Below are 24,833 nucleotides of genomic sequence, written 5' to 3'. Positions count from 1 at the left end.
AACTAACTCTCCCTAGATGACACAGGTAGGATTTTAAACCAACCAGGCGATATGAGTCTAGATACAGTTAAGTTCTCATTTGTTCAGTATCAGTCCCTCTCTCAAGACAATAACAAAAACAAAGCAAAACAAACAAAACAAACACAGAACAAAACAAAACCAAGGCAGAGTTATCCAGAGAGTAAGAACAAGCTGGCTGCAATTATCCAATCACAGGTTCTCAACAACAGGTACAAATTAGACGTCTGGGAGCTAATATAAAAACATATACACATTCACCCAAACCAGAGGTCTTGCCTTGGAATCTCATGCAGTGAGTCCCAAACCCAGTAGACTTAGCAGAAAAAAGTAAACAAAAAGTACATTCTGATTTCAATATTAATGCCAATAATAAAGACTGTTATTCCACATATCCCTGGTCCCTTCCTCATTCCAAACACCCCTCAGAGAAAAGCAACCCAAGTAGGCAGACACAGCAGGAACCACAAAACAGAAACAACAGGCAGCTACAGGAAGCTAATCCACCCTGGGAGCCCAGGGCAATACACCCACCCAATTTCAAATAGTGAAAAGGCAATTCTGGAGCATGATGGTTAAGAGAGAAGATACTTTAAAGAGAAAAAACCTAAACTTGATGGACTCTACAGAAAGAGGTAGACAGTTCATTCTTCTGCTTAAAAACTACCTTTTCGTTTAGGAGAGAGATCAGAGGAGGGTAGGCTAGTAGCAGCCCAACACCTAGAGTAACACTAACTGACAGGTCCTTGAGCTTATTAGCAACCAAGGGGTTAAGACATAGGCATGAATGAACCAGAGGGTAAAGGAAGGCTTGGCAGTTACCACCACTGTATTTTCCAAACTAGAAATGAGGTTCTATCACTTGACAAACATGTCCACAGAATGAACGGGGCAGTATACTGGAAACTGGGAGGGACCAAAAAAATTCCATGTGATCCGTAACATATAACAGGGGCCTTTCAGTTAAGATGAGGAAGCCATCAGTAAGAATGAGTGGGGGGAGAGGGAAAAACCATTAATTGCCTGATCATCTAGTAAGTACCCAGCCATTACTCTAAATGCTTTATATGTATTATTTTGCTTATTCCCCAGAACAACCCTATTAGACATGATTACCCCACAGTAAAGATGAAAAAACTTGAGTTTTAAGTTACTTGGTCAATGACAAATCCCCCAGAAATGGGAGGGAGGAGGGGGATTTCACCCCAACTCTGGCTCTAAAGCTCATACTCTGTTTTACCACAGGGGTTTAAAACCTTAAAAGACTCAAAAGGTAATTCATATCCCTGTTATACAATGTCCAATACCAGTCAGGCATCCCTGTAACAGGTGACTCTACACCTCCATGGCCTCATTAAACTCCTTGGCCCTTTGCACAGTAAAAGCAGACAGGTCCAGCAGACTAAGGCATCTTCAATCATTGACTCTTTACCTGTGACCAATCAGAAGGTCACTGGGCAAATAAAAGAAAGAGGCAGGCTGGACAGAATGGTTAAAAATGTGCAGGCTCTGTCATCCATGGTTTGAGTCTCATTCCTGAATCATCTCAGAGCTGGGCCATCTTTTCACTGGTGCCATCCTCTGTGACATTATCTGTAGGGTGATGACAGCTATGAAAGCGGCACTCTATAAATGCCAGGGCCTCAGCCAAACAGTAGAAATTTTAGAATTTCACATCCAAGCTCAGATTCCCCTTCTAACACAAAGTTCATCCCATTAGTGGTGAATCGGTACCACACAATCCATGGCACTAGTTGGAATTTTTTAGTTTTGAGCAATGAAGGCAGCTCCAGGATTTCCTTGTAAGTAAAGGTTTTAGAAAGGGCAGTCAGGGAAGGGCAGATTTAAGTCAGATGTAAGTTAGATGTATGTAAGGATTTTGGAAAATAGGCAGATGTACCTGGCAGCCACATGTACATAGCCAAAGCAGCTCGGTGCTTGGAGAGCCGTGAAAGATTAGGGAGCTAGTGCTAGCCGCCCCCACCCAACCACTCTGGGCCTGGTCACTGGGAACATCCAATCACACAAAGCCCTGTGAAACCTGGCCTCCGACCATTTGAGACTCAGCACTTAACCATTCACCCCTCAGCCTGGTTGTTCCAGCCATACTGAACCACTTGTAGAACACAGGAGCAAGCCCTAGTATTTACTGCTCACTTCCAACTTCTGCTTTTGCATCAAGCTAAATACCTCTCTAACTCTTGAAGCCTCAGGTATTACCTTCTCGGGTACAAGCTCAGTGCCTATGAGGTACCTCACATACTACATCATGGTTGCTGCTGGAAGTTTTTGCCTGTGGGAACTGAAAACAAGCAGCCTCATGTCAGTCTGAGCGTCAGCCAGCAACCTCGCTCTACCGGCTCTCACTTTCAGCGATGACACACATCCTGGCCTCGAACACTGACTCCAAAGCCCCAGCTTTGCCTTCCCAGTTGTCCCATCCTATATAAGCAATCGGTCACTTGTCAGCCTTCCTAATAGACTTGAGACTTGAGCTGTCTTCTTCAATGTTCCTGTGCCTGGTATGCTAGAGAGGGGACTTCCTGACTTTGCTGGAATATGCCATCTTTTTGAAATGAAATTTAGTTCAACTACTAGAACACTTAACTCCAAACAAGAGATTAAGGCTGAAACCCTGTTTTGGCAATCACCAATAACTAAAACTGTCACAGCACCCACCACCATATGATCCATGGATTGCATGAAATACAAAACATTCCAACAAGATGAAAATCTTCAACAAGTTAAAGCACGAGAGAGCCACAAACAGCAGCATTAGTTTGATGACGGTAACTAGGATCAATTCTGTTACCCAGAAGTCCTTTTACCGTTCTGTGCTGAAAACAGTAATCCTCGCAGATGTAATGGAAAAGTCTAATGCCAACACCCACACCAGGAGATGTGCGTGTGTATGAATCTCACTCCCTGAGCTGCCTCACAGTATGAACACGCTACATTTTATTTAACCAGTCCCCTATTAATGAAACATTTAGATTATTTTTAAGTTGTTCTCATAACCAGTCAGCTACAAATATCCTTGATATACCTCCATATTTCTATATTTCTGAATAGAATATTTGGATTTTCAAATTGTTCACAGTAACCAATAAAACTATAAATATCCTTTGTGTAGAATTAACCTCTGGAAATCAATGTATACAATAACTTCAAGGTTAAAAATAGAGCCATGTTTCTGTCAGCTTGTATCTATGTGCACAAATACATTTTAATCACCAAATTGCCAACAACGCCTTACTCTGTTGGGTAGGCTTATTTGAAGTACACTAGTGGAGTCCACCAACTACTTCTGTAGTATCAAGAAAAAAAAAATTACTAACTATGAAAGACAAACCCAAGAAAAGATAACATCAAATTCACAATTGCTTTACCTCTGGGTGTTGAGGGAGGCAGATGTGATCAGAGAATGGTATTAGTGACATTTTATGACTGAAGCTGAGTGGTGAGACCGTATTGTTCATTATGGAAGTATTAGTGTCTCTAATGTTTAACATGGCTCATAATACATCCAAGGCAAGGGATGTAAGTGCCTCAATCTTAAACAAAATGAGCTAAAGATTTGAATGAGAGTAAGACTAAGTATTTTTAAATTATTTTTCAAGCCAGCAAGTCAGATTAATAGAATGAAAATATTTGGGGGGAAAGGGTTCTTTTAAAAAAAAAAGCCTTCCTATAGGTGACATCATATTCAGTAGTAGAAAGTTGAAAGCTTTTCCTCTACGATCAAAAACAAGAGTGCCCACTCTCACCACTCCTACTCAACATGATCCTGGGAGATCTAGCTAGAAAAATCAACCAAGAAAATGAAATAAAAGGCATCAGAATTGAATTGGAAAATAAGTAAAACTGTCTGCATTTGCAGATGACATGATTTTACATATAGAAAACCCAAAGACTCAATGAAAAAAGAAAAACAGACCTTATCAATGAATTCAGTAAAGTTGCAGTATGCAAAAAATTAAATTAAAAGGTAGTGTTTCTATACACTGAAAATGGATTTCCTGATAGTTTTAAAAATCAATCCCATTTACAACAGTATCAAAAACAATATATTTAAGAATAAATTTAACTAAAGAGGTGAGAGATCTTCACTGTCAAACTGCAAAACACTGATTAAAGAAATCAAAGACACAAACGAATGGAAAGGTATCCAGATTCATGAATTGGAACAATATTGGTTGAAATTTAAGTACTACCCAAAGCCACCTATAGATTCAACACCATCCCTATCAAGATGTCAAAGGCATTTTTCACAGAAGTAGAAAAATCACTCCCAAAATTTACAGGGAACCACAAAAGACCCCAAATAGCCAAAAAAAAAAATCCTTAGAAAAAAGTAACAAAGCAGGAAGCATCACACTTCCTGATTTCAAGCTATACTGCAAAGCTAGTCATCAAAACAGTATGGTACTCACATAAAAACAGAGAAACCAGTGGAACAGAATCAAGAGCCCTGAACTAAATCCAAGCATACACAGTCAACAAGGGAGTCAAGAACACTTAATGGAGAAAGGACAGTCTCTTCAATAAATGGCACTGGGATAAAATGGATATTCAGATGCAAAAGAATGAAAGTGGGCCCGTATCTAAAACTGCTTACAAAAAAAGACCTCAAATGTAAGATTGAAATGAAACTCCTAGAAGATAACAGGAAAATGAAGCTCCTTGACATGGGTCTTGGTAATCATTTGGGTAAGAAGCCCAAAATACAAGCAACAAATTAAAAAATAAGTAAGTAGGGACTATATCAAACTAAAAAGCTTTTGCACAGTAAAAGAAACAAGCAACAAAATGAATGGACAACCTACAGAAGGGGAAAAAATATTTTCAAACTATGTATCTGATAAGGGATTAATAGCCAAATTTAAAGAACGGGCCAAAGACCTGAAAAGATGCTCATCATCACTAGTCCTTAGGGGAATGCGAATTAAAGCCACAACGAGATACCACCTCACACCTGTCAGGATAGGCATCATGAAAAAGACAAGAGATAACAAATGCTGGCATGTATGTGGAGAACAGGGAACCTTTGTGCACTGTTAATGGGATTGCAAAGTGGTACAGCCACTATGGAAAACAGAATGGAGGATCCTCGAAAGTTAAAAATAGAAACACCATTTGATCTAGAAATTCTACTTCAGAGAATATATCCAAAAGAAAAATACTAAATCAAAAAGACACTTACACTCCCATGTTCATAGCAGCCTTATTTACAACAGACAAGACATGAAAATTACCTATGTGTCCATTGGTAGATGAGTGGCTAAAAAAGTCATGATATATAATGGACTATCATTCAGCCATAAAAATGAGGAAACCCAACCATTTGTGACAACATGGATGGCCCCTGAATAATAATGCTAAGTAGAGTAAATCAGACAAATACTGCATAACCTCACTTACATGTGGAATGTAAGGGGAAAAAAGCAAAGACAAAAAAGTAAAAAGACCCATAGAAAGAGATCAGACGTGGTTACTAGCTGCACAGGGTAGAGGAATTGGAGGAAGGTGGTCAAAAGGTACAAACTTACAATTATAAGATACATGAGTATTAGGGATGTAATGTACACCTTGATTATTACACCTAATACTGATGTATGACATATAGGAAAGTTACTAAGAGTAAACCCTTAGAGTTCCAGCATAATGAGAAAAATTTTCCTATTAATAGTATCTGTAGGAGATACGCTAGCTGAACTTAACTGTGGTAATCATTTCACAATATATATAAATCAAACCATGCTGTATATCTTAAACTTAAACAGTGATGTATGTCACTTATTTATCAATAAAACTTGGGGAAAAACTAAATACAATACTTCCATTAGCAAGAAAAAAAAGTCTTAATAAAGCTATCACTCAATTAATTCACACACTTTCCCTAGTTCTTTATGTTGAAATGTTAAGAGGAATATTTCTTTTAACTATAAATACCTCCACATGTAAGGGGCACCAATCAACTAATTATTCCCTCAAAGAATAGGGTATTTTCTGAAATATATGCAGATTTGCTATTAATGCTTAATTATACTCACGCCGCCATCCTGGCTCTGCCCCCTATTAATGCTTAATTATAATACTAAATATTATCAATACTTAAGATTGTAGCTTGCAATGCTGATTTAAAGTAGAAGATATGAAAACTCCACAAGACTGACAAAGGGTCAAACTGAGTTAGTGGGTGAGGAGTTCTTTAAGCTTTCACCTAAGAAATAAAGCAATAAAAGTACTTTATTTCCAGTGGCATTAATAGTTTAAAAGGCAATGAAAAATGGAATTTTCTGGAATGATTATCTACCATGCACAACAATCTTCATGAAAAATAAGTTTATCTGAAAACTACTCAAAAATCTAAGTTTCAAACAGTTTTATAATTTTTTATTGAACCAATGACTAGAAGGGAAATACAATGCAAAAAGATATGAAAGGGATTCAAGTCAAACCAGGATTTTAGATTCCAACAGAAAATAGATGCCAGTGGGAAAAAAAGTCTAAACACTTCATTTGTGGATAAAAAAGATTTAGAATCTCTTCAAAATCCTTTTTAAGGTGGTAAAAATGGAGTGTTTATTTTTTTCAAGTGGAACCTGAAAGCAAGGATCATGACCAGCTACTGCTGTTTTGAATTTTTAATCGCCATATCCAAAATGGCCACAAGAGGGCAGCACAGCAACACTTCCCTTAAAAAAGCAAACTGGGTTCTCTGCCCAAGAGCTGCCATTTCAGCACTTCGGCTGTGTTTTTGTTCTTTTTTTTCCATAAACTTACAAAATGGCTGAACTGCTTGGCAGAGCTTTTTTTCTTTTTTTTTGGTGGTGGTAGTGGTGAAAGCAAAATCTGGTAAAAAAGCAAAGTCTACCCTTGAATTCCATAAAACCTGTTTCCAGACTAGGCTCTATCAATGAGGGAATTAGCTAGTATCCATAGCGCACTTACAGGTCAGACATATGCAAAAATTCTCCTCTAAACCATACAACCTTGTAAGACAAATTATCCTCATTTGTATAAGAGGCTTCTGTAAATACACAAAAGTGTGTATGCTCCCACAGTCTGAATTATGCAATCCAGACTTTTAACCTCTAAGAGGTATTGCTGTCCCTTGCCATAAATACATTCTTTAGTTAGATTATTTAAACCACCCAAGACTGATGAAGAACAACTCCTTCTCAAGAACTTCTATGTCTCTTAAGAGGATGAAAAGGCAAAGATCATTAAATCATGAGTTTCTTATTGATAAAGAATACTAGATACAGTCCATTTAATAAATGGAACTGCACCTTTTAAGACTTCCTCCAATGATATATGGTTCAAGTCCTTTGATTTTTTGAAGAATAAGCTACATTATAAACAAGGTTGGAAGACAAGTAACAGACTGAGGAAAGAAATTTCAATGTATACACAACAAAGGATTTATACATACAACATATGAAGAATTATATATCAAAGAAAAATCCAGTAGAAAACAACAGGCAAAGGAAGGGGACATGAGATTACAGAACAATATTGAAATGAACAGTAAACTTAAGAAAAGGTAATTAAGCCTCACTGGCAATTTGGGAAGTATATATTGCAAGAATCTTTTACACTCATCTGTTTTGCAGAAAAAAAGTCTAGTAACATTAAATGATGGTGATAAAGTAGGCAAAATAGTACTCATAGACTAGTATTGATAAAGTAATCAGTAGAGATTTTGCAAAGCAACTCTGAATTACCAAAAAACCTGAAAACAGGCATTTGGATCACACAATTCAATCTGTGGCTATATAACCCAGACAAGTCATTAAACTTGTGCAGGAGGCAGGAAGTATAAAAGTGTTCAAAGATGAAAGTTCAAACTGTTCCTAAGATGAAAAAAGGAAATAATCTAAATGTCTGTCTTTGAAAATGTAATAAAACATGAAATGTTCATACTATTCAATTAATGACAACAGTCTAGATATGAATTAGTTCTAATAAGTATCAACATGACAACTCTTAAGCCATTGTCTTAAAATATACTACATGAACATGTACATTTTTTTAATGTCAGGATTTTATATGCCAAGATGATGAAAGTGACTAGGGAGAAGGGGTAAACAGGATTTTGACCATATCTAACTTGTTTTTAAAACTTCAATCATATTTTCAGTTTTCTCTGTATTTTTAAGTTTCTCAAAAAAGAGCTGTGGGGTTTTTTTATTTGTGTGTTCAAATGCAGAACTGGTAAGTATTCAGAAGCAGACCTTCCCAGGACTCAACAGTTCTTCCAGAAGTTACATAAACACTGGTAATGCTAGGGATCCTGTTTCCAGAAAAGGGCACATGTGTAAGAAAAAATACACACAAAAAAGCTGCTTAAAGTTTCAGGGGGCAAAGGCTAAGTCCCATCAATACTTCCCAGATTAAGAAATCCAGTGGTAAAGAGGAAAACAAATCTACCCTTAATAAGCACGTTTCTGAACTCTCAACAAATTCTCAACTCCTGCCAGACTTAAGTCGCCTACTTTTATGATGCTACTTCTGCTCCTCAGTAACCCATAAATATGCTGAGTAGTCCTAAGTAGTTCAGGAAGCACCAAACAAATGCACCCAGGCATACACGCCATCAGGGAAAAGTGAATTACAGCAAGCCTGGGTAACTATTTCACAAATACCTACCCAAATCCAGATTTGGCAATGTACTAAACATTATAAAAAGGATACAGGGCAAGCTTTCTCGGCAGGTAAAAACATAAAAGATGTTGTAAGCCACCAAGAAGTGAAAAGCAGATGGAAAAAAGCAAGGGAAAGCTCTCCCTATAAGCAATTCACCATCTCAAGTGATGTTTATATCCACTTAGAACCACGAGGACAGATGGACTAGTTTGACCAGTAGTTCCTTTCAGCCCTTTTGAGTTTTGTCTTTCCTTACTAATTATAGGCTATAACCTTTAGACTTTTATAAGATAGCAACCCCAAGGTTCAAAGGAGATTTAAAATACCTGAATGCCAGGCCACAGAAGAGACAAAGGAGAAGGTGAGAGCTCACAACTTTAAGAACAACCAACATTCACGATGGCAAGCACTTGGCCAAATGTTTTAGGCCAGTTTCTCAAGCATAGCATTATTGGCATTTGGGGCTGGATAATTCTTTGTAGATGGGGGCTGACCTGTATGTTATAGGACATTTAACTGCATCCTAACCTCTACCCACTAGAAGCCAGTTGTACCCCCAGTCCCAACCAAAAATATCTCTACACACTACCAAAAGTCAAATGGGGGGAGGGGAGGTCCCTAGTTGAATACCATATCTTCAGAAGCATTATTTTATTTAATTCTAACTTCTCTAAGAGACACATACTATATACCCTTACTCATATTTTACAAGTCGAACAAGCTCAGTTCCTGCCAAAGATTCTATAGCTAAAAAGCTGAACGGGGACCCAACCTCCTGTCCCATCAACGCTTATTTCTCAAACCTGCCTCGGTACAAAAATGAACTGAGGTTGTTGTCCAACACAGAGAAGCCTAGGAATGTGTTTTAACAATCACCCCATGTGATTCTTAACAAGGGAATTTAGGGGCTTAAAAACATATAGAAACCTCAATTCAGAAGGAATGAACTTTTTTTACTCAAACAATGGAGAGGGAGCACTGCAAGAATTTGACCTATCCCCGCCGTCCCTCAAAACTACAACTTGCCAGCCATATACTGCTTCTACTTCCATGTCAAATAACCTGTATTGGAACTGAAGACACACTCTAATCATTAAAAATTTTCAACACCCACATTCAAGAACTATTTCCTTAAAGGGCACATCTATCCAACAACTGTTCCCAACACTGGTTATTCAACAGACCCACTTGGAATACTTCCAACTCCAATGATCTCCCCTAACCCCATGATTACATAACCCCCTAAAACCCAACCGGAATGGGGTCTGTTTTTTAAAAATTCTCAAATGATTCTGAAGCAAAGCACATTTGGGAAGTTTAGGAACTAAGTTTAGAACAAAACAACAAATCAGAAGCCCAGTCTTCATAAACTGTTGCCAAAGCCCAAGTGCACGTGTGGCAACGGGAGTCAAATACACAAGGACAAAGTTCCTCCACGCCGTCCCATCCACCCTCAGGCTCCTTCTACTACCTCCATGGGAATCACTTCAGAAGCTGTTTCTTGCCTTGAAATTTTTTACATAAATTGATGGCCTTTTGAACAGCATCATGTTTCTGTCATAAACTGCATCGACAACACATTACAATTTTGTATTTTTGGTTTCTTTAAAATGCAAAGCTTTTTAGGAAAAGCAGAGTACAGAATTATTCTAGCCTTTCACTATTTTCCACAGTGCACTAGTTTCCTCTTCCCCATCTAATTCGACAAGAACTTTTGATGAGATGCTTCAGCGAAGCCAAACTACCAAGTGTTTGAAATTCCACCATTTATTCCCCCTTGTGTCTCAGTTTTCTATGAACAAAATAGGGGACGATAATCAGACCTACCTCATAAACATCGTGATTACTCAAATAACCCATTACTTAGAACAATTCCAGGCTCACAGTGGGCACTATAAAAGACAACTATTATTGAGTCTTTCCAAAGCAATCAACTGTTTTCACTGAAACATCTCACAATCATTTCATCTATTTGTTGGTATTTAATTGAAATGCAAAATTACAAGCAAACCCAGCATAAACAAATTTGAGAAGCACCTACAAATCCTTGTTATGCATACAATTCAATTGAAGGAACAGAATGGCATGGGTATAAAAGAGCTCAGCAGGAAGTGGGACCACCTACCAACCTTCAAAAGAGACCTCTGTGACAGTTAATTTAGGAAGTTAGTTAACCTATAAGGAGGTCACTAGCATTTCTCTTACCCGAACTCTCCCACATTATAAATAAAGTATACATTAAAAAACCCTCAAAAGAGGTGCCTAGCAGAACTCAATAAAATGTAGTCTACTCTGGTATTTTTCAATAAAATGTTTACCAAATGCTGCTTTCCTTCATGATAAAATCCAAATTGAACCATTTCCAGCATGACAGGCATTGCTGGACTTAGGAATAACTCATACAAATGCAATACCCAGAGGCTTATCTAATCTCTTTCTTAATGCTGGTTACAACTCACAACCCAACAAAGGGGGACAAACACCACTCAAAATAACTGCTTCACAGCATAGCCCAGGTCCACTGCTCTAGCCCTTGTTCAAACAAGTACCTGTATCAACCAGAGAGAAACACTTTTGAATGGAATATAACTTCAAAGTCAATTCTAGAATCCAAACCTTTGGAGGTACCTAAAAAGGATTTAAGTAGAGAAGTCCAGTAAGGAAGAGGAAGCCCTATTAAAGACAGACAGCTCGGACAGGAATTCAGAATTTTTGGCTGAAAAAACTCCATCAGCATATATGTTATAAAGTATGCCACGGCTGTAGTTGGTGTGACATTTAATAGAGAAACTCTTTTCCCTCCATCAAGCATACAGCTCCCCTTTAGTAGCACCCCACCCACCTTTGCTACTAGGCCTCTAAATTTAAGCTGCTGTTAAAACTGCCCTAAAAAGGGGATTGAGAAAATAAATGGGGCAGGCAATGGAAAGCCCAAGAATTAGAAAAGAACATCACATCAAGAAGTGCTCCATCAGAAGATTTGAAACATATGGAACACATGCAAATTTAAAACACATGGAGAGCTTTGAAAACCTCAATCCTGGGGGGTTGGGCTGGACACTGGTATTTTTAGAAGGTCTCCACAGTCTGATAAAGGGACAAAAGTAGAACTCGACTAACTCATAAACCAAAAGAAAGGGATATGAAGAAAGTGGTGGAAACCAAATCCACACCGATCTTGAGAACATAGTTCTAACAGAATAAATCGGACCTTAGGCATTATGCCACATCAAATATTACGGTGTTACGGTGAAGACTGATCACTAAAAGCAAGCTGCAGGAATCTGTCACTGGTTGTAAATATTACTGCAGTTACATTTCATTTCTATCAAGATAGCACTGCACCTTGGTTTTCATTATTTACTCTTGTACAGCTTGAGAGGAAATGAGGCAGAGGGTAAACCAGGGCGGTAATTACTAGCTCCAGGAGGAAAAAAGTTATCAGAGTGATTGCCAAGAGTAGGGCTATGACTCACACAAGAAGCTGTTCTACTCCAGAACAGAATCATATGCTCCCTTCAAAAGGCTGGCTTTCTCACACCACAAAAAAAAAGTTCTAGTAAAGGATTAACTGAAAAACACACCCAAGGTTTCAACTAACTAAAAGGGGGGTTGCCTTCTAAAATAATTTTAACAAACCTAACCGGCCTCTTGTGGGAGGCCAGGACACCAACCACAGCCCTCAGAAACAGCCTCGCTCCTAAGAGGGACTTGCCTTACAAAGTTCAGAAGAGGAGTCAGACAGTGGCATGAGGCATCAGGAATAAAATATTACTAATAGCTTACATTTACTGAGCACTTCAATGTAACAGGCTCTTTGCTAAACACACCGCAGGCATTACACTTTTTCATCTTTATCCCAATGAAGGTTATCACTAACAGAATTTTTAAAATGAGAAAATTCCAAATAATATAGCAATGAGTTATTTCACTAGCCTAAAATGGGGGGAAAGTAAATTTCTAGTACTAAGTAAACACTGCACTGGTGGGTATTATGGCAGCAGTAAGGTGACAGTTAATGACAAAAATAACTCATCAGAGTTGAATCCTAAGTATAAAATCAGGACTCTCCTTAGAATGATGCCTTAGCCAAAGTTCTTCAGCATCATCCTTCCCTTCAAGATCAGAATGATCACCATAAAGGGAACTTCAGTACTTGTATGATACACAGTCCAGAAGATGTCAATTGAAATACCAAAAAGGCTTATATGTGACCAAACATGTTAATGATAAATTGCTAAATTGGAATTGTTTCAAAATGTTGCATGAATAGCTCCCATTCACTTAGGTTCTCCATGATTTCACAAAGCAAAGGCTTGTCCCCCACCTCATAAACTGCACTCACACTTTTGTTTGTTTTTTAGGAAGAAAGGTCTCTGTCCCCAGACTTGTCTTACCAGACTTCAAACTGATGAGTAGGAGAAAGGTCATAGCAGACATGCAAATAATGTGTTCCAACCCTGTGCTGAATTACTGATTATAAAATAAAGCATGTAATAGTCCTGGGCATTTGATGATGGAGTCAACTTTTGTTTTTTCTGGCTTTACACTAGTAACACTAAAGTTCCAAATCAGTAAAAGGCAATTTTGCTGGGGAAAAAAATCTTGAATTCAATGTCCAGTCAGTTTGGAATGCAGGAGGGATTTACACACACACCTATATCAACATGCATCCAGTGCTAAGTCAGTCAACATAACTATTTTTATTTGCATACAAAATAACTCTTAGGTGATTTAAAAAAAACTTTCTTTGCTAAAGTGACCACCCCCCACCAATTTTAAAAGCCTATAGAGTTCTAAGGTTTTCAGGAAAAAAAGCTGAAAAAATAAAAAAATTTACTAGATGTCATACAGAGCAGTCACTCAGTTCATATCAGAAACTAGTTTACTCTTAAGTTTTACAGAAGAAATAACAGAAGTTTGGAAATCTCAGGTGGCTCAGGAGGTACAATTGTCAGGAGGTTTGCTGAATATGGGCGTGGGGGCGTAAATTAATGTGAAAATCTGAGTTTCAGATATTGTCAGGTAAAATTCCACTGAACTTCCAGATTCCCCTCTCAAGTAGTCACAATGAAACTTTTACAACTAAAATCCTTTATCAATAACATATTGTTGCCCACCTTCCTGCACTGACTTAATCTTTACAAAACATTCTGTTAATTTCCAAAGAACCAAATCCAATTGAAAACTGCAGGTTTTTAAAACACGAATCCAAAGGAGAGGGATCAACAAACACTTCTGCCACTTCATGCCATTCTGAACACAAGAAAACTTAGAGACTTAATGAACTCACCTAATATTTTTTTAAAAGTTAATAGTTCCCTGCAAGCAGTTCATAAACTGCTGTATCATGATATACATTTTAACTCACATAGTAATGGTATCTATTTTAGGCTAAAACATCTTATATCCTGGAACATGACTGCAATCCTACTTAATTCTATCACACTTCTTAGGCATTCAAGGGCATTCAGCAAGTATTAAAAGTTTTAATACAATCCAATAATTCAATCTCAATACAGGGAAGATCCTTTATTCTTGTTGCTTTACATGCATTTTAGAAGTTCGAAACTTTAATGATCACAAGGTTCTACAAGGCTGTTATAATATTTTATGTAATTTATATTTGAGCATATAATTTAAAAATCACTCACAATATCTTTGATAAGCAAATCTATAAATTTGAACACCCAGTTTCACCTAAAGTGTCCATAAACTGGAGTATCCAAAGAATTCTTCCTAAAGAAATGAGACTACGCAAACCTACAAAATCATTATAGTGAATTTTACCTTATATGAAGAACCAAAACTATGTAAACCTACAAAATCAATTATTATAGTGTATTTTACCTTTTATAAACTTTGTTGAGAAACTTAATACACCCAGGCAACATCCTACTTTTTGCTCAGGCAGTCCACATCTCTTCTGAACTAACGTTATTTTACTCATTAAAAAATTTCTTAACTATGGCCAAGGACATGACAGCTCACTCCTGTTGCTATTAAAAATACTCCAAAAAAGGTATAACTTTTTGTCAGGTACATCGGGGAAACACTATTCACTTTTCCTTCGTGCTTAAACTCATTACTTGTGACTTACTCTCAGTCATCAGAGGTAAATTGTGATTTTTTTTTCCCAACCAGCCCAGAATATCCTTGAAAGGGTTTTTTACCAGGGCATTTTACCAGGTTCACCAGGACTTAATCAAAATTTCCAGAATGGGGACCCTTGAGATGTCTTTTGCCAGGTTATTCCACAATCAGCCAAGCTTTGGGAGTCAGTCATTTATCAAGTGCTATTAACACTTAACAGCTGTTTTCTAGAACTTGTTTGCACAGTAATGGGTGCCTGTTACTTTTTTAAGTTATCCCTATGTTTTATAATTAAGTGAAAATTCCTAAACTGTTTCCTAATTAACCATCACGTTGTTAATCTTAAAAATAAATCATTTTGCACATACTGACCTGAGTTTTTCTCCATCAAGTGCCAACTGAGAAAATGTATGGTGGCACCATGTAAAAATGCACGGGGACAAGCTCAAATTATCTTCCCTTTGTTTATGAGCCATGTACTAATAAACAAGAGCTGTAACACCCGTTAAGTCGTTTCAACTAAAATAAAAATATCTCCTGTGACAGTGAAAAGGTTTTGGTCAGTGTTAACAAAATTAAGCTCAGTAATCTCTTCACACACGAGGGAAAAAAGGTGAAAAGAAACAAGAAAAAAGACCCGCTACGATATGAGAAAGGAAACCGAAAAATACACAAAACTGGTAGGTCTCCGATTTCAAGGTTTCCAACCAGTGCCTTTCACTTTCTCCGAAAGTAGAAGCCGCTTCTAAAAGAGGAAAACCTTTTCGAGGAATGGGCAAAGCCGCGCAGCAGGGTACAGCCGGCTCGAGGGAAAGGCGGAGGGCTGCCCGAGCCAAACAGGTCAGGCTCAGGCCGCCCACCGGAGAGTCCCCGGCCTCCGCGGCCCTTCCCTCCCGTCGAGAGCCGCCTCGCCGGCGAAACCACCCGGGTTGCGCACGCAGCTCAACGTCACAGCGCTCGCTCCTCCCGGGTGCTGGGCGCCTGACGCCACGGGGCGGGGCCAACCCGAAGGCCGCCACTGTTGACCTGCTGTTACCAGGCGCACGCACAGCCAATCAGCGCTCGGCGCCAGCGACGGCGCCGGCCGGCCTTTGAACTCGGCACGGCAACTTCCTGCTGTTTGGCGAGTACACAGTGCAATGCAGTATGTCTGTCAGCGCTGCGGCACAAAGGAACAGCCATTTTGTGACTGAGCTGGACCTGCACCAAGATGCCAGGGGCTCACAGAGCTTCTGTCTGCACTACCTACCAAGCTGCCCTTTATTTCAGCACCAAAGAACTAAAAAAAGGAGAGGAGAGTAAAAGGTTTTGGTATTTGAGGTTCCAATTCACTTTATTTTGTTTTCTCAAAAATCCCGATTCTTAAAAATTATCAGCATTATAAAATGGCTGCCACTTAAAAATCTGCCTGTTCGTCCACAAGCAACTCCATTCTGCCATTTATCATCATCCCAGGCTTTTAGAGTAACTGCTGAAAGACTCATTAAAACTCAGATTCTGCCCACACCTCAGGTTATAAAAATAAATCTGGTTCAAAGGCAGACGATTCGGAGATAAATTAATAAACTGTTGCAGTTTTTAAGGTATAAACTGCAAACTCAAGATCCTATTAACACATAAGAGCTCTTTGTGTGCGTGCACACAATTACATTCACATTTCCTTCTCTCCTGTTTCCATTCTTTGGTATTATGAAATGTTACTCCAAGCTGCAGAGTATGTAGGTAAGTGTGTGGTATATATACATTTCTATATAGCTCCATCACTAAAATTTTGCTTCAAATACTTATAAACTTTACAGATAAATTTTTTCAGTATTTTTCTAAGTTCTTTTTAATCTTCAAAAACCATGATATACAAAGTATAACATAAGCATTAACGTCAAAACAACACAATAACAAATTTACATAGTCGCTCCAACTGTTAAGTACTGCATTATTTCCAACAGTAAAATACCAGGCTTGCCTAACTTGCACTCAAGACCCTAAAGTAATTCTCAGACCAAAGTTTACTTGACCTGCAAACTCCTCCCTTCCTCTCCTGTGGCTCAGGCTACAAAAGTGGTTTTTTGTAGTATTTCCTAAACACTAGAATTTGTGCCATAGAAACTAGGTCCTTAATGAGAAATTCCAATGGATGAAGGAACAAAGTACTAGAGTTTAGTTACCTGGACAGTCTCCTTAATTTTAGCTGGCAGAAAATATCACGGCAGTAAAACACTAACATCCTTTAGCCTTACAATTTTAAAAGGGAAGTGATGTCATAATTATGTACATTTATTAAGGTACACAATTTAGAGTAACTAATTTAAACTCCATCTTCTCTTCAAAGAGTCCCTGAAATATTTTGACATTCATCAGGTGTACGAATCAAAATATACTTTGACAAAATCCATTTAAAAATTACAGTGCATGTTCCTTGTTACACTGTAACCCCAACTGCCAGTAAGCAAATGCAGGACAACTTCCAAGTTGTTTTCTAGATGAGAGTAAACTATTAAAAAAGAACAGCAACACCGCTTGATGTTTTAAATTAGAAAGCAGACTCTGATCAATGACGTTAACCACAAACCTTGCATAAGTCAAAAGCCACGTGAAACTATGTAAATCATACATACTCAAGGGAGTAACAGTTTTAGATACTGAATCTTTTAATAATTTGTCAACTATACCAGGGGATTCCTATTTTCTTCAAATCACCATTCCTTTTCAGAATAATCAGTGTAGGTCTAGTACAGTTTGCTGTCCTAATCTAACCGTAACAGTTTACATGGGCAAGTCAGTTTAAAGACAGTCCAAACTATGTGACAACTCAATTTGCAAAAAGAATTTAGAACAGTATTTTTAAAGGCAAGGGTCAAAATATTTTAATGAAACAAAAATTCAACGTTTGTAATAAACCCCGTTCAAAACTTTAAAATTCACTAATAGAGAAATTATATCCTAACAGTAAAAGCAAAATTGGAGGGGTGGGAGGAAATCACATAATCAATCACCACCTTATTAACTGCTTAAGATTTATAACATTGACAATTCACAATACATCAAGAAATGCATTCGTATGTACTTTTAAAAATATACAGATCATACAACAACACATCTTAGAAGCTTTATTACTTAGTCGCTAAAACGTAGTCCAACAGATGTGAAACAAATCATGATTTGAACAAACAGTACATTTGTTAAGCTTCAGAAGATAAAGCATTCCAGGCGACTCTGTCAAAGTAAATCAATAAATTTAAAGCAGCTACAACTAAAATGCGAGAATAAGGTATTACATCTACCGGTCAGGAAGCATTGTCTGAATGTATATATCAATGCAAAACTTAAAATATTTTAAATGTAAAATATACAATTATAGTCACAGCAACAAACACAAAACAAATGTATTGAGAGTATTCCAGGATTTCTGTAATCACAGATTAGATTTCACAAATACAGAAACTGTAACCATCAAGTAAAGGTTTTGATAAATCTTATCAAAATTTCCTAAAATGTCAAGAGTATCAAAAGAAATATAGAGTCAAATAAAAATATAAACTGAGAGGCATCAGTCAAAGAGTCCTTTTCCTAATTTCATTTTTAAATGTACATTTTTTCATTCATATAACTTTCTCAAATGTCTATTTACTATAATTTACTACCACAAGGCTCCTCTATGGCCTTCAGTTACAAGTTTGGGTATCCTAGATTCTTCAAAGAAAAAATTTGCCTTGTATGTAAAATGGTGCAATGCAGCAATGGCTAAACCGACAAGGTCATTTTTCTACAGCACAAAAACCTAAAAACTGAAATTTATTGACAGAAAAACTGTAGTTTACAGGAAAGGCTCCCTTGAATAAAGGTACCTTACCTTTTGACTGCTGTTAAGAGGCCTTAAGTCACAACTCAACTTTCATAAATTGCTACCAAAAAATTAGGGTGTGGCATATTAGCAATCTCAAGGTCATGCTTTAAAAAACAAACCCAAATTATTAAAAAACCTAAAATCAGACAGACAGCTACCCTTGCCTGTCAAGGTAAATAATGTAAGCTGAGGTTTCCCCAAAATAGAGAAAAAAGGAAGAAAGTTGATAGCTCATACCTCGATGCATTGCTGTGTAGCGAACTGTCCTCCTCTTGGCTTTTGTCCTTATTTCTCATCATCTTTTAATTCTTAAATATTAAGGGGGAGGGGGAATCTGTGTTTGCTTTGAAGTCCTGTGCCCAGGTATTTACTGTCAAAAGTTGAAAGAAAGGTAAGGTCCCAGCTTCTATCGATGGTTTTTATTATCAGGAACAAAGTCCTGACGATGCAACGATATTGTTTTAAAACAAAAGCGGTAAACACCAAAAAAAACCAAAATATTTCCATTTTTTTCCTTAGGGAAAAAAAGAAGATAAACCGAACAGGAGGAATCATCACTACCAATAAGCAAAGTTTCTCAAAGTAACACACTGGATACAAATAACAATCTCTGTATCTTATTGCGTCATTCAGGAATTTCTCATATTTATAGAAAATAAAGAAAACTTAAACATACACATCTCCAAAATTATCGCTAACGATCATGAACTTACCTGATCCATGTAGTAGGTCCAAAGCAAGAGTCCTATCTAGTAGTAGAAAAATATCAGATCCCAAATAATTAAAAATAAAAAGCAAAATTCTCAGTTAAAAAATGAAAAATAAATAAAACAATCTTCAAATAGGTTAACTGGTCAAAAAAATAAAGCAACAATTAATACTAAAAAGGGTCCGGAAGAAAAAAAACCTCATTAGGAGAGCGCACAAAAATGGAGGTGCGCCATGGCTTCTAAGCTGGAAAAAACAACGACCTGGGCTCTCAGTACGGCTGCTTCTTTCCAACAAGGCACGAAAAGAAAGCTCCTAACAGCTGCTTTTCTCCCTAAAAATGGTTCGAATCTACCCCAGTAAGAGACTAGGAGAGTCAGGGGGCTGCGGGGGCCCCCTGAGGCTGCCCTAAAGTTAGGGAAAGTTGCGTAAAGTGAGGAGAAGGCAGGGAGCAGAGCGCGCTCTCTCTAAGGCACAGCCGCCATCTAGAGCCTCCTTCCCAGCTCTGAGAGCTCTGCCTTTGATTGACACTCTCTACATTTACCCCACAACTCAGGTGATGTACCATAGACCCACCCCTTCATCTCCACCAAAAAAAAAAAAAGATCCTCCATCCCAGGGAGCCTGAGGACCCCTACCCCCACACCTCCCTGCCCCTCCAGACCACCCCATCAGGGGGAGGAGGGAGGGTTTCTTAACCCCCTCTGGCTCAAACACCCTTTTTAAGCCAGAGAGAAATGTAATTTGTTCCTTTTGTCTAAAGATCTGCTAAATATTTCAGTCCTTGAGCTAAAATAACTTCCTCTCTGGACAGGAAGTGGTGTTTTATCAAGCCATTTTGAAAGAGGGATAATTCTTAGAGAACATAAAGCTCAACTTTAGTACTTATTTTTCAAAAAATTAACCCCCCCATGGGTAAAATTTTTTCTAAATAAAAGCAAAACCTCAGTCTCATAAATTAAATTCAAGTCTTGCCTTCTTCATGAAGCTTAAAAATTACCCAAAGACCAAGCTTAAGGGGGAATTTTCCATCCCATCTGGAAGAAAGGGGTACAACTCAAGAGCGCCTCCCTAGTGTTCAGTTGCATTAGAGCAAAAAATAATGCACCTAGTTTTTATTCAAGAATCTCATTTTTTCTTTGTACCTCCACAAAATCTTTTAACCCATTGAATAACATTGTAAACTTTACCCAAAAAAACTCTCATAACCACAGTATATTACTTCACACTTATTCAGGCAAAACAAAGTTCTTAAATCAAAAGTAAGGAACACAGTCACCATTAAACAACTCCCAAGAAACTCCTTGCAAAAGGAACACAACACATGGCACCATTCTTTGTATTTCAAAGCAAATTCTAAGTATATGCCCTCTTCAACAAGGATACATTATTAAGTCATGTCTGAATGATACTTTGTATCAAAGCAATGTCCTGGGCAAATCTAAATAAAGCAAAAGCATGAGACCCATGGAAACAAAATTAGTAATGAATGCCAAAAACAAATGATCCAACTTTTCCTTTCAACAAGCACCCCAAGAAAACATGCAAACATCCAAAAATCCAATCAACTCTCTTTGTTCAACATTACTAATCTGCCAAGAACAATGTCCTTCTCTAACTGAATAAATCCATTTTAGATTATACCCAACAAAGGCAACAATGTTGCATCTACATAAATGTAAAATCCAAAATCAAAACTGCTTTCAATTCCATACTTTCTACAAGGTAATTTGGTGCCAAAATCAAGATCCAAAATTCCACTCTTTTTTTGTACATACCAACCACCTCAGACCAGTCAATAAGAACAAATGCTGCACATGGTTCATTATGGATGCATGTACATGGTATTTTAATAGTAATCACAAACTCAATATGAACTATTTCTCACCCAACAAAAATTCAAGCTGAACCATTCCTTGTTCTCTGTATAATGGCAAAGTATAATCAGTAATTCATTTTGGTCTCTTAAAATAAAGTCTTTATAATAGTTATTGAAACTGGCCATTAATTGGTTATCAATAAATAAGATTCAAGTATTCACTTAGAATTCAAACATAAGTTATCAATGACATGTGACTCATTTATTCTAAATTTCCAAATAAAATACATAATTCTATTTCATTTATATCAACTCTATTAAAGACATTATTGCCACCAAAATTTTAAGTCTTTTATGAATACCCTAAGGACACTTCACTATAAATCCAACACCTCTTCCCCTAATATTAAGAGAACAGGAGGCATCAGTTTAAATATTCAGATAAATAGTAGTGCAAAACATTTTATTTGTAATGAATATTAAAATGCATAGATAAAAGGAACCTTCCTTTTCCATCACACAAAATAACCCAGAAAACATTGCATTTTTCATCCTGAATTTTGTGGCAAAAGGCATTTTGTTTTAAAAGTTCATTGAAATTCCATGGCAATTAAACATTCTATTATCCACTGATTAAGTTACTCTGCAAGATGTTTCACTTTAGCAGAAAGCAGCATTTCAACCAAAGGACCATCTCTTAAAGCACAAATACATTTCTACAACTTTGTAAAGAAAGACAAATTTTAGTCAACCATGTAAAATGTTTTCAAGCACACCATTTCCATTTTACCAGCTTTATTCAACATACTTTACTGCTGGGCAACTGTAAAGGTCAAAGTATTATTTAAAGCAATTAACTAAACATTTAATGAAACTTCAGCTTAAAAAAATAAAAAGCCCAAACTGAGAAATTTCAAAGAGTTAGAAATTTTATTAAAGTTAACATTTCACAAGGTCATACTCATACAAATCAAACTGCAAAAAATTCCAGGCATATAAACTATCATCTGTGTTAATGTGCCATCTTTCTTCTCCAAATGTCAAAAATGTACTTGTTTTCATGATACAAAAAGTCTTTAGAAAGTCAAATCCACTGTCCATTTGTGTTGTTTAAGAAACCTATTATCTTCATTCATTCCATGAAATCCATGTTAAAACAACCCTGTCTTGGTTGTGTATTATCACAGCACTCTTGTATTAATCCATTTTCCTCAATTCCCCATAGTGGACTGCCATCTTGATTTCTCAGTGGTAGGGTCCATTTGAGACTCTTCAAGCTGACTGGGTGCTTGATGAAAACATTAAAAGAAAAAAACGCTGTTGGAATACCAATAATCTTAGTCCCTCAAATAGAGATCACCCACCCACTTTGAAGATACTCTTACCATACACAAAGCTTTAATTCTGTAGCAGCTTTAAACTATTAAAGTGTATTAAAGTTGTATGCACTGCATACCCCACTTCTCAATGAGACTCATGGAAAGACTGCATATGCATAATAGATTCTACTGTCACAGATACATAAGTAACCATTAAAAAAGTGGCAGTGTTCGAGTCAAATTTATGACAGTTAAATGTAATGTTACACTATCTGCAAAGCAGAAAAACTCAAATTCAAAAATCCTATAAAACATTACAGCAACACTATGGTTTCTAAATCTCAGTGCAGAAAACTTCCCAAGTTTCTCCAAATAAAATTAATTATGGAAAACAATCTTAAGGGATTTAAATTTTAAAAAACCACCACAGTGTTTTCTAGTCCAACAGATGTTAATTTTGCCTAAATAATACAAATGACCAATATACATGTCACCATCTCTGTGTATCTTAAGAATACAGGAAATATGCAGTCACTAAATAAATAAAAATAAAAAATGCAAAATATCTGCCTAGCTTATTTGGTATGTGCACTAAGATAGTATGAAATCTCAAATTAAATACAAAATACTCCCATTGCCAAAATACCAAATGTTTCTCATAGAATAATAAATCATTACTTAAATAATCTGGACTAACAGTTAAGTGCAAAGCCCAGAGATCTTACTATCAAATAAATCACCCTGATTCATCATGATCAAACATAATAGCAAAAATCAACTTTAACGCTGGTATTCTGTATAAATTTTACAGCTCTCCAATTAAATTTGTAGAGGAAAGTCTGGACAACTAGGAGATTATTAAATAAAAGGGCATTTTTGCTCCTTAGATAGTTAATATCTTCTCTCCTAAACTATAATGAGGTTTTGTTGTCTACTATATACAATATAAAAATCTACTTAACAAACCATTTGGTAACCAAGAGACACTGTCACTCATATTCAAAAACTGAAAACAAGTGTCACAAGATCAGTAATAAACATCAGACACAAGACATTTCTCTTTACCATATTTTTCCATTTCTCTCCAGCCTAGAACTAAATAAACTCATTCTTCCCATCAGTAAAAATACTTTTCATGTGAAATGCTCATTCCTTAAAATTGAGGGACATAGAGGTGTAAATACAAGTATGATGAACAATGACACTAATGAACTGATGTCAAGTCACAAGTTCAATGGCTATATGTGTTAATTTATTCAACTTAGTACATTAAATGATAAATTCAATTATATTCTTCCACCACAAAACAAGAGGTAAAACTTATCCAGTACATCATGAAATTTCCTTTTAAATCCATTATTTGTTAGTTGTTTCAAAAGAAAACCTAATGACACTAAAAGTATTACAGAATTACTCAATAAAATATGTACTAACTTGTATGACAAAAACAGGTAAGAAAATACTAGCATATTGGTCATGCTACCACATACACTGTCATGTATTTCAGGTGGTTGAAAACGAATGAAACCTTAATTTAAAAAAAAAGAAAAAAGAAAATGAAGAGAAAGAATGCTACAAGAAAAAGCAGACAATGCTTATCATATTAAAAGGCCATGATCACTCTGCACTTCTGCAAAAGCCAAAGGCCAAATGTGAGAATTTTGTTAATAAGCAAAAGTGCTCAGTCAAGCATCAAAGCATCCCCAAAACAGTGAGGATTTTAGGAGTAAGCCACTTATTTTCATGGAATTCCAAATTCTTACAAAAACTGAATTTGCAAATAAGTTATGTTAAAAAAAATTAAAAAGCAAGTAGGCATGAGTTTGGTGAGCTTGAAATTTTCTTGAAGACAAAATCCAAATTTCTTCATCTGTAAAACGGAAATTACGGTAGTACCTACCTCATATAGCAGTAATGGGATTAAATGAGTGTTCTACACTTACAGCTTTTACATTACCTGGCATATAAAAAGACCTCAATAAATGTTAGCTATTATTCCAATATACCACAATAAATAAATTACTTGGGGACCTACAAACTAACCTTCCTCAATCAAAATAATTTATATTCCAATAGCAATGATACCTCTGACAATCCATAGGATCTTGGGGTCTATTATTTAAAGACAAAACACTTCCTGCTTAAAAAGAGAATTTAATCTGGATAAAATCAAAACAGAAAACTAGGGTTTACTGTCAAAGCCCTACCTTCTACAACTTGTGAATCACTGCACACATACTGAAGAGATGATGGTTTGACCTAGAATTCCATCATGAAACAGACCTACAGTTTACATATTTCACATTCAAACTTCAAGCTCCATACTATGAAAAGTTAGAATTGTCCCACAATGACGTTAACTAGTTTGTACCTCCTTTTT

General features: G+C 36.7%; 1 protein-coding gene across 6 annotated transcripts in view; it reads right to left on the bottom strand.

Moving 5' to 3' along the window:
- The window catches only part of CHD2 (chromodomain helicase DNA binding protein 2), a 129,349-nt gene that overhangs the window by 94,010 nt on the left and 10,506 nt on the right, over positions 1-24,833 (bottom strand). Inside the window, exons 5-6 of one of the 6 annotated variants that reach the window (XM_037000531.2) lie at positions 19,321-22,422; positions 18,845-18,977 (exon numbers count right to left, since the gene is read on the bottom strand). In XM_037000531.2, the coding sequence (XP_036856426.1) occupies positions 18,845-18,906 (62 nt within the window). In that variant the 5' untranslated portion in view covers positions 18,907-18,977; positions 19,321-22,422. The other 5 variants (XM_037000530.2, XM_073227225.1, XM_037000535.2 and 2 more) reach the window with 5 other exon arrangements.

The sequence above is a fragment of the Manis javanica genome, chromosome 18 (assembly GCF_040802235.1).
Source record: "Manis javanica isolate MJ-LG chromosome 18, MJ_LKY, whole genome shotgun sequence".
Lineage (NCBI taxonomy): Eukaryota > Metazoa > Chordata > Mammalia > Pholidota > Manidae > Manis > Manis javanica.
Note: the sequence above shows the minus strand (reverse complement) of the source record. Positions and strands in the feature narration are given on the sequence as shown.